This window comes from Cephus cinctus, unplaced genomic scaffold (assembly GCF_000341935.2).
Source record: "Cephus cinctus unplaced genomic scaffold, Ccin1 Ccin1_scaffold0160, whole genome shotgun sequence".
NCBI classification, from domain to species: domain Eukaryota; kingdom Metazoa; phylum Arthropoda; class Insecta; order Hymenoptera; family Cephidae; genus Cephus; species Cephus cinctus.
In genome coordinates, this window is record NW_014332886.1 from 534,728 (window position 1) to 546,247 (window position 11,520).

The following is an 11,520-nucleotide window of genomic DNA, read 5'->3' on the forward strand; positions in this document are numbered from 1 at the left end:
GCGGTGTGGCCTCTTCAAAAAATGACATGTGACTGTGACCGATTCCCATAAGCGTAAACTGACAGTTCGCATAGCAATAAGGTTTTTGAAATATTTCAATAGTTAGGTTACTGAAATAATTAATTAATATTGTAATAACAGAAAGGTAATATCAGTTAAGATTTATTCTCACATTAGATTGCAATTAAAACAATGTACAGTTTAAAATATTCACAGTTTTGATATTTCCAAGTAATGATCACAACTGCAATTCTGCAATACAATGTTGCAATTAATTTAAAAAAAAATTAATTGAAATGTTTTTATAGCAAAAAAGTGTATTTTTTACTCTTTTTTACTTTTTTACTTTACTCCGTATATTCTGCAAGATTTTGATTAAGCCTCAATTTTATATTGTGAATAAATTTTGAAAGTAAATCAAGATCCAATAATATTTAGTAAAAATTGAAGTGCAACACGGGTGTCAAGTTGGAACTGCACTTTCTTAAAAATGTCTTAAAAATGTTTCAACAATAGGCTTTTTCAATAGTTCTTGAGAAGTTCTATATTTCCCGGTCTCGTTCTAAGGGTTGCTTTGGGAACCAGCGGTGAGTAGCGGAGAACCTCTGCCCGCCAAGCTATACGTTTGTGTTTACGTTTAGCTCGGCTACGACGGGATTCGTATTGTCGACGGAGGCGATGATCACAAAATCCTACTCCCGGATTTGCTGCTACGATTTAATGCCATGCTCTTGGTATTGCCTGAAACCGTAGCGTGTGAATCTCCTTATACCTCTCTGCTATTTAAATTAAGAGTTCTGTCGCGGTGACGTTGTTGTTGCATGACGAAAATACGTTCGCTAGTGGTTATACCTCGTCTATTTGTATCATGGGCGAGACCAGGCGAGACAACATTTTTGCACGGGTTATACACCACATGCGCAGTTCAATCTAAAAAGGACAACCTGGTACATGAAGTGAGCGAAACAGCTGCGCGCTCACCGGACTACCTCAGAAATACAGCATACGCGTTCCAAGGTACTTATATTTCAGTGCCCATAAGTAAATTACTCACAATCTTATGAACGGCACCGTTTTATAAGTATAAAACTCAAGAAATATCCGACGTGTAAAATATTAATTTTTTCAACATATTTATCTTACAGAAAATTTAATTCCAGTTCATGTAAGTTCTTAGTTATATTTTATTAAAAATGATTTAGTTATAAAGATTATCAATACAGCAGTAAGGTTAATTTTAAGTTTATAGCAAATATAGGTGCCTTTAAACATTCAATAAGTGTTTATTATTTTTTATAATGAATTGTGTACAATGCACATAGTTCAGTCTACTTTTCAGTTTATATCACATTGAACGAGAAGTCAGTTAACATGCTTTCTTCTTTTTCTTATGACTTTATACTAACTGCATCAACTCAAAGATATATACATATAGTATATATATATATATATATATATATATATATATTCTTGGTGTTCATCTATCAGATATTATTAACATTTTATATTTAAGTATGTCTATCACTAAGCACTTTACATGTTTTCAGAATGAACAGTTCAACCGATCCACGACGTCCTGACAAGGAAGTTAAATACAAACCATCATTAGCAACTAGTCAAGCTCAGCCTGGAGATGATTTAACTCCTGACTACATGAATATATTAGGAATGATTTTTAGCATGTGTGGTTTAATGATGCGATTAAAATGGTGTGCATGGGTAGCTTTATATTGTTCTTGCATTAGCTTTGCCAATTCTAGAATTACTGATGATACAAAGCAAATTTTAAGTAGTTTTATGTTATCTATATCTGCTGTTGTTATGTCCTATTTACAAAACCCACAACCTATGACACCACCTTGGGCTACTGCCATACAATAATTTGTTACATATGGTTTAACGTAATCGAGATCATTATTACAAACAAGATTGCTCCATTGAATATTGAAATATGAGAACAGCTACCAATTATGAATACTATTTTTTGCAAGGAGCTTCACACTAATGACTTTTATAAGATATTTGTAAATTTATGAATTAATGCATTTTAATGTAAACATTGCAGAAATAAAAGTATCAATGATTCCCTGTACAATATATTTGAATATAATTTTTCCTCCAAATTTTCTGTGGTAGCAAAAATGACTCACCACTTTAATGCGTCAATCATGAACAATTTCAGAACCTATTCTAATATTTTTCTAAATGAGCTGGCTCTAGATTCTAACTGTGTATCAGTTACAAACTGTTTCACTTTTGACATTGCTTGAAGCAATTGCAACATTAGCTCAATTCTAGTTAAAAGATTTATGACATAAAACTGAAACTAAAAAGATTCAATATTCAGTTGTCTCATATTTAATAACAAGTGTCAATCATTTCCAAAGTATTTATTTCCCAATAATTTTATAGTTACCGACCTACATATGTTCGCCAACTTGCTACCACTTTCTAGAACGTCTTCACAAGTCTTCATCTTTCGGTACATTCGTAACGTCGGTATTTCAATCGATAACTGGAACTACAGCTTTCCGCAAAACCCAGGCTGCCATGGTACCATTACATGTCCAGGCTATTTACCTCTTCAGACAACGATACTATTGATAAGTGCTGCCGCGGTGGATAACGAATAAAGCAGAAGGTTCATTGCTGAAAAAGAATATAGAGATTAAAATTGTTCATTTTTCCAAGTGTGGCGTAAAACTGATCAAGGTAAACGAGTACTGTAGACGGAATAAACAAGGGATTCATACATTTGTTCTGTAATAATATGTAAGTCCTGAACAACATAATATTACATATAATGTGCATGTGAGTCGTAATTTCTCACTCATTTTCATGACTTCAATATGACAGCGTATCTAGCAACATTTCCATATATCTACATACAAGGGCAATTATTATTAATGATAAAAGTAAAATTTAGACCTCATAATTGACTCGTAGCTACAAAATTAATTCTGAAAAATTAAAGGAAAATGGTTGAACCGACCAGAACAAACAGTCAACCTTAAAAAAATTCTGAACCAGTATGTATGTTACGGAAATACCTTAGAATAAATATATTCCTTTAGGATAGAATATCACCCCTTTGAATTGCCCCTACAGGCAGGCAGTCTGTTCCAGTTCCTGTTCCACTAAAGGATTTCGATATTAATTTTATTCCATTCGTTTATTTTTCCATTCTCCCTATTCTCATTTTCGCAGTCTGTAGATGTGAAATTTATTACCCAGGCTGCGTCATTTCTTTCCACCGCGGCATGAAGAATGGCAGAAGCGGGAGTCCGATATCTGTTATAAGCGAGACAATGCATACCGATTCTTTGCATGTTGCACAAATATTAATGGCATGCCATTAAAAAAGATTTGTTTACCTCGTATTTCTTCGTTTTAAACTGAAATCGTACTTTCCACGCATCCACGCAATCCGCGTATTAGGAAACAAGTCTAAGAACATTAATAAAGGAGACTGGATTTAAAAACATTTTTATAGAAACTTCTTATAAATTTTTTATATTTATTTATTATTCAACAATACAATACCTGCTCGCTCGTAATTATTGACGATTCTTTACGAATAAAAATAAGATGAATATACTTATTCTAATATGGTACACGTTCAACACTGTTCCATAGCACTAACTGTAGGTACAGCAATCAGACTCACCGCCTCATAAAACCTCGCAATTAGGACATAAATCATTGTTGATTGCTTCGCAATATGGCGTTCACCGAGGGTTGGTCGTGATGGGGGTATATAGTTAGCATATTACGGGGGCTGCTCGTGTCTTCCGGCGTCTTGACTTAAACTTGAGGAGACTTTTAAAAGGGAGGGAGGGGGGACTCTTACACAGAGTTTTTTGCTTATAAATGTAAAACGACTTTGCGTATAGAATAATAATAACAATCGTGTCATAAGATAACGTTATGAAATACTATTAAGTAACTTATATATTAAACAACTATAATAACAATACCGAAGATCCCTTTAATCATTAAAAAAATTATGAACCAATAGGTCGTAATATCCTGATTAAAATTATTATCCATAAAATTCTATTGTCAACTAAACGTAAAAATCTATAGCTAAAAAAAAGTAAAGCGTAGTACTTTTAATGGCAATTTTAATAAAAAGAAAAATGGCAACCATGGTCATAAGGCTCGTGGTTGCAGCAGTTTGACAGTAACAGCTTGTAGCATTGTTATATCGAAAAACTTCCGTCATTAGTATAAAAACGATATTCTACCATGTCCGCTGGCTGTACCATCTACCCTTATTATCTTCACTTCTGCGTTTTATCCCACGCGAAAGACAGGTACTTGGCTCGCGATGAAGCTGCAATTTATAAATGAACATATGGCGCCCCGTCTCGATTTTAGAACGTACCATAACCTTTCTTTATCTTCTTTACTCTCTGTCTGTTTCCTATTTTATAATAAAATTCGAAGTGGCGTTGAATATATTTCTCAGGCTTCTGAAACGTTTCACTTGTTTCACGCTGAGTATACTTGTGCGTGTATCCATGTATCCTGTACGACGGAATAACCCAACCGATTTCGTATGTGCATTTTTCCACAGATTTTCAAGAACATGTCGGATGGCATGCTTTACTGCAAAATATGTTTTTAAGCAAATATATTCCGAGAACAGAAATATAATTCTGCAAATAGCGTACTGTTAACGTTGTGGTGTATGTATGAATTTTATTCATTTATTTTTATTTCGATATAACTACGGAAAGAAATGGAGCAGTTATAATATCTGCCATGAAAAAATAACCATAATAATTGATATTCTTATGGGTTATATACGTGGCTGAAGCTGAAGGTTCCTGTATGGTTTCCGATATTTTTCCAGGAATTGCGTGATAAGACCTCAATGCCAAGAGAAGAAGAGCTTCGGGTTATTTTTTCGTATCATCAATTGTCTCGAGCTTTTTTCACCCTCGGCACTGACGCAGGTGCTTTCTCATTCAAGATCTGCCTCGTGTTCCCTCCCTCTTCAGTTTATACTCCCTATTTACCAACTTCTTCTCCTTTCATAGCTTGCGAGACGCAAACATACCGACACGTGGGTTGTATCTTTTATTATTTTTTGGGCTTGTTGAATATTTTAATATTTGAGGTTATTTAAATAGATTACAGATTTTCATGTTTCGGTTGACAATTGAACTGGAAATATCGTTATTTTTCTTATCTTTATACTGTAAACTGAAAGTTTCTTTTAGGAAATCACCAGTGACCAGCTGCAGCAATGGGGATGATCCTTTGTCCTTTGAAAAGTTCTCGTCGCGGGTGGCCGAGTGCAACTTCATGCCCAATGAAACAGAAGGAGGATGAACCTTCTGTCTCATCCCACCAACGTTCCCTTCTTTATTTATTATCCGGCAATAGAAGAAATTTAAAGTTTCCGCGGTAATTTTACGGGTTATTTGCTGGGTTCCACTTGCTCTGTCTGTTCCCTAAGGACTGACCGAGATTAGATGTCTCAAAAGGTGAAGTCCATTTACTATTTTCCATAACAGGTTTCCCGAAGTATTACATAAATACAGTATTTCTTGCAATAAATTTATTTTTATTTTCCTTAAAAAAAACAATTCTCCAATAAATAGATATGACTATAGATCACAGTCTGTTGAAGTACAGTTCTCTAAAAGAATTTTAGAGAAACTTTATTTAAATAATATGCTTCCAATCTGTCGTATCTGTGCCAACATTGTCACAACAATGACAAAAATGACATGTTTCATAAGTCACACTATTTCAAGGATGTTGCTATCATTTCGACTGGACAATCGCATGCGTATAGAGAACTGTCAGTCCTTGGTTGGTTTGGTATAGCTCTTGAAAGAAAAATGATTCAAGTCAATCCGCTTCTACGAAATGGGATCGAGACGGAGCGTCTTTGTCAATCCCCAAACACGCACCTGATACCCGGGGGAGAGAAGGTCCCGTACGTAGGCACGTGCCTGTCATGCGAACAGAGTGTGAATAAGTTTTGAATTATTAATGATTCGCGGTTTGAATACGTTCCACGGAATGCTTTGAGGATTGGCAGCAGCCTATTTGGTCGGGTCAAAAGTGACGTGAGAAGTGTGGATGAAAATGGGATAGTCGATTGAGCCTAGTAGTATATGTTCAACATTTATTTCAATGTGCATTCCTCTCTGACAGGCATGACAACACCGTGTTATCAATGCGAGGATCGTTCCAATCCTCGTAACGAAACTATAACCTCCCATGAATAATAGGAAGGAACAGAGATCCTTCTTTTTCGCTTGCATTGTGCTCCGTCGGTAAGGCAGATTGCGGGTACAGTCGTTAAGGAGTATCGGGACGATTTGTCAAGTCGTCATTCCGGGCTCCCATATATTTCGCGAGAAATATCAAGCCGTGCGACTTTCTTTAAGCTCACTGCGGAAACTCCAATATCTTATCCTGTCATCGCGAGTTCGGGAAACACAAGTTTTAAAAAAATCGCCCGAAAAAACGATTAGTTACTGCGCCGTGACACGAAAGGGCGGGAGGGCTCACCCATTGGACAAAGTTGAAATCTTTGGAAATCCCCGAGACGTAGTTTGGGGGATGCTTTTGAAAGGGGGGTTACAGAGGCTAAGGGCTGCCGTAGGCTGCAGGGATACGAAAGTGTACCGGGCCAACTTCTAATCTTGTGTTATCAGTAGCTTGCAGGGCGGCAGCCCACAGTTTTATACGTGGTAGTACTGTATAGCTCGCTTTGAAAGTTCCGACTCGGTCCGAACACAGCATCATTGCTATTCACTGATACAATCGAGATTCGCAGTGCGGATGTAGTAATGCAACTGGTTCAATTATCATCCCACAAAGTCACTTCAGTTGCGGTAAATTATCTCTGATCTCGTGAAGGCAGTTACTTAGGTCGTGGTGATAACACTTAATTAAGACTTCACAGGCTACTGTGAAAGTGACTAATACGTAGAGCGTAGTTGTCGTTACGTTGTTAAATGGTCACTCGATTGCTGTATAAATAAAAACATTAATAATAAGTGTACTATTTTGGATAACTCAAAAAAGTCTAATATTCTTTTCAATTTTTTCATCCACTTTTTTTTTATAGCAGATAATCCGAACCTGCATTAGTTCTTGCAGAATTTGGGCTCGATTCCTATAAGAAGGGATGCTGTAGGAACGCTCCCTTGTTGTTTGCTCGACGTTGATGTATCGCAGGTAAGATACGGATCCCATCGAATGGTGGTAGGCATACATTGCTGAGCACTACCAGACTCCAGCAGGACCATTAAGGTAAATTGACAATAAGAAACATTGAGAATGTCAAGGGCGAGCGTCACACTTGGTGAATTAATGATTTTATTGAGACGTATTTAATGGAGAAAGTTCCCCGTATTACCGGCAGGAAATAAGTGAGGGCAAAGCTTCGGGGTGTCAAAGATCGAGTGTCGTAATAGATGTAGCGCTATCGCGGCTTTCATTGTCCGTGTGTCGTGTTCAAAGTCTACGATTGTCTTGCGGGATCGATTTGAAAAGCCGCCACCCTGTAAATTCGACGAATTTATGAGCAACTCGGACCCCGTAAGGTTGGGGAAGTTCCCTTGTATGCAGAATGCGTTTCCCGTCGACGAGAAGGAAAGTAAAAAGAAAGAACGTAAAAGAAAACAGGTTCCGTTATTGGGAAAAATCAAAGGCCCGGTATTCCCTGCGCGTCTGTGGGATCTCTTGTAAACCAAAGTCTCTCAGGAAAAAAAATGCAATAAATAGGATGAAAGGGGGAGCAGATTGGTAGTATCAGAATGCGACTCAGGTATGAATAATCGATCCACTCTGTCAATACTGAAGTAGACTGTGGAACGTTGTTTTTCCATGCCTCGTTGTCGAAAATATTTTTGGCTCTTGTTACGCTCCACTTCAACAACAATGTTAGCGGAGGTAATTCGTTATTATCTAATATTAATTACCGTTCCGTATTTTTTAGCGCTTGTTAGACAATCTCATATATCTATACGTAACTCCACATACGAATATCACCATAAAATTAAATCGGTTAACTTTATAACATACCTTGAATATACCGTACAGAATACGTGCGTGCATGAAGCGATAAGACGAATTTAGAGAACGAGGCATAAGTTATCAACAAGTATAATATTAGCTTCGTAAGTCAAAATCATCTCGGAATTTTGGATTAGCTTTTTAACAATACCGACTTGCGAGCCACCCCATCGAGGGTAAGCTTTCCCCATAGCCATAGTCGTGCTCATAGAGTATTCGACTACGTGCCCTGGCAAACCGCTAGTGTATAATGCATCCACGCACACGTTTAAGGGCGCAGAGAGAGAGAGAGAGAGAGCCAGTACACACGAATCGTCAGAGAGGCAGAGAGAGGGTGACAAAGTGTAGGAGAGAATGAGAGGGTTGATACGATATCTAGCGGAGAGAGAAAGCGAGAGAGCATAACCGAGGGTTCCAGAGGTTCGGAGGCTCACAGGGGGATGAGCGAATGAGAGAAGGGTGAGGAGGGTAGAATTGCGAAATCGATAGTCAAATACGGCAGTTGAGATGTCACTAGAATTGGTAGCACTGACAGAGGGCGTGTCACCTCCAATTACACACCTATACCTCAAGCATGTAGTTTAAACTACTAGATTGTGTATTGGGGAAGATAAGATTCATAGAAAAAAAAAAAAAAAAAAAAAAAAAGATCCATCGACTTCTCTGGAAGTTTGGTACGATTTTATTTCAGCCTGAGATTACCAAGCCATTTGATCTCTTCACATTGAAATCCGTTAGTTTGCATGCAAATCGAAATGGGCAATCACACCGTACATAAGAGAGCAGTCTCATCTCACGTTGATATTCGTGATGGTAGGAACAGTTAATGATGTGGTCACAGGAGTCAAGTCATTACAGTGGACTATCTTACGATCCTATCTCCTACTGCCGGCTCTTACGCTGAGCGATACCTACTCTGTTCCGCGTTCATTTAGATTATGTTAATCAGCTTCTTATTTTAATGCACTAGACCCACGAGTAATTGTGCTGCTTTTTAAGCACTCTTGACAAAGTCATCAATAGCTAACTGTTAGTTCTTGCGCACTGCTGTACATCTTGGAGTTGAGTCTTGGGATGAAAAGCATAAGAGCAGTTCTTTAAGACATATATTTGATGATATTTATGAATAACGTGGGTATGACTGATAAGAGCCGGGTAGAAAAATTCACCGAGAGCAATTTTAAACTTTACATTCGACTCAGTATTGAACGTTGCCTGAAATCATTGTGACTTGGTAAATACGTCGTTAACAAGAAGCATGCAAACAGAGCTTGGAAAAAGCTCCCTATTCAAATGCTTATGAAAGCATCGTTGAGGTACTCGGATCTCTCATAACTCATTACTCCACGTCAACAGTGAGTCCCTTATTTACGCAGAGGGCTAAATATCGAGTCAGCAGTCAATCCGCGAAAGCTCGTTCAGCCTCCGAGGAAAATTCTGGACCTGCTCATGCTATTAAATTATTACGGGCATAAATAAGGAATCGAATTGAAAACTTATACTCCTTAGGAGACTATAGTACCCAATATGACCAAAGGTTCACGGTGATGTTTCACACAGATCGCTTACGATGGGAAATTCGAAACTTTCTTCTTTGAGTAGGCCCCGACGAGTTTCAAATCATTCATGAGAGAACTGACGAGCCAACTGATAAATTACAGTCCAACCCATGTATTTCTTATGAGCTCGAAGAACTTCTCTCACCGTGGTAGCCACGTGGCTCATGATGAATACTTATCGATATTCCACAAGCTTCATCCACAATGTCATTGTAGCTTTGGTAGGGAACTCTCCACGTACTTACCACAGTCTAGAAAAAATAGGCATGTTAACGGGGGATAACATGGGCAAAGGTCGAACGAGGGGGAGTTGGTAGATGCTTTGGTCTGGAGTATCTGTATGTGTTAAGTGCCAAGTCTAATGAACTACCATCACCTGAGTAACTCTGACAATCGGTCCAATCTAGCAGACCATTTTAGACCTAATGCAATCTATTGGATCGAGCGTGCATTTAATGGTGTTGGGGAGTAGCTAATAATAATACTAATTTTGTTTTTATATAGGAAGAGCAGTTTAAAGGGACTTCAATAGAGTTGAAACGGATCCAAGAGAAATTCCTGAGAAAGCCATTCGCTAACACAGTTAGTTTCTTAACCAATTTAGGCAGGAAGGATACAAGATTATCTCGGAGTCTAAAGCAGACTGCATAATTCGAGAGTGGTTAAGTTGGCATTACTGCTAGCGGGGCTACTCATTACCCAGGGACATATCTCATGAATTAGTATAATCCCTGGCTAATCCTATTGCCTCAATTGTAACGCAATAATTACGCCAGCCACTCGCAGCTTTGTACAGCCTTGCGAATGTCGTTCGCCACGCGGATTTAATCGAGAATATTTCTGTACAGATTTGCAATTGTCGTTGCTAATTCAATGTTCCCGTTACACTGTAACTTTCATTGATCGAATGCCACGAGACAAAAATGTGGATGACACTGTGTCGGCAGGTTATCTGTATATAAAGCGAGTCTGTCAAGTTCTTATTATCAGGTAAGTTTTCATGTTTATGGCTGGAAGAATTTATCAGATTCATAATCGGTTATCCTTAACGATTCAACTACCACAAACAATGGACACTGGGTTATCATTGTTGAAATTATTCGGGCGGCTATTACGTCTTCGCGTATTTTCATTTTATAGAACTTTACTCACTTGTTACATGCCACCGGTAAAGATACGTTCGTAGCAACCCCTACATCCACAGAATGGAACGTCCCGGCAGCGTCTAAGCGACGCAATCTTATCAAGAGGAATCGTGCTCTACATAATATAATTTAATAATCCTATAAATCGCGGCATGCTAACCCCGGGTCGGCGTATTTATTAAAATACTCGCCTAAGAGAATGGGTGGTGAAAATGAGAGTGGGGGTTTATAAATGTAATCCAGTTAGCTTGTGACTGAAGGCGCCGCGGTCGATAAAACAGCCGCACGAAACCACTGCTCTCACGGCATCCACTTTATCGCGTAGTTCAACGCGTTCTACACAGTGCTTCGGATAATGATGATTTTTTTCTTTTTTTTTTTTCGTCTTTTTCGTCCTTTTTTCGTACGAAACAGGCGAGACTCTATCGATGACGGAAACGTCTACACGGTTTTTACAGGTTGGACTTTAGTGAAATTTTTTGTTTTTCAAATAGGAAATGTGAAGATGAACGCGAGGAGGTGGTGCGACAGTGACGTTGATAGTGATAAATGACACAAGAAAATAATAATATGTAAATTCGGATGTCTCCATTTTCTAACATCTTGTCACTGTTTGTACGGATATAGTTCTCGGTTGGGACGTTTATGCAGGTGATGCTGTGTTTTGTGTCAGGAATAAGAAACAGGTCAGAAGAAGGAAGTGGATAGGGGGTTGCAAGTTGTAATTAATGCAGGGACGCAAATCGAGAGGGTGTGTGTTGATGCCATCT

The 11,520-nt window shown here is 38.2% G+C and overlaps 1 protein-coding gene across 1 annotated transcript; it reads left to right on the forward strand.

Moving 5' to 3' along the window:
* The first annotated feature begins 985 nt into the window (after nucleotides 1–985).
* On the forward strand, nucleotides 986–2,097 carry LOC107263557 (protein Asterix). The gene is made up of 2 exons (XM_015730885.2): nucleotides 986–1,165; nucleotides 1,548–2,097. The coding sequence occupies exon 2, from the start codon at nucleotides 1,549–1,551 to the stop codon at nucleotides 1,879–1,881; it is 333 nt and encodes a 110-aa protein (XP_015586371.1). The 5' UTR covers nucleotides 986–1,165; nucleotide 1,548; the 3' UTR covers nucleotides 1,882–2,097.
* Nucleotides 2,098–11,520: the final 9,423 nt, after the last annotated feature.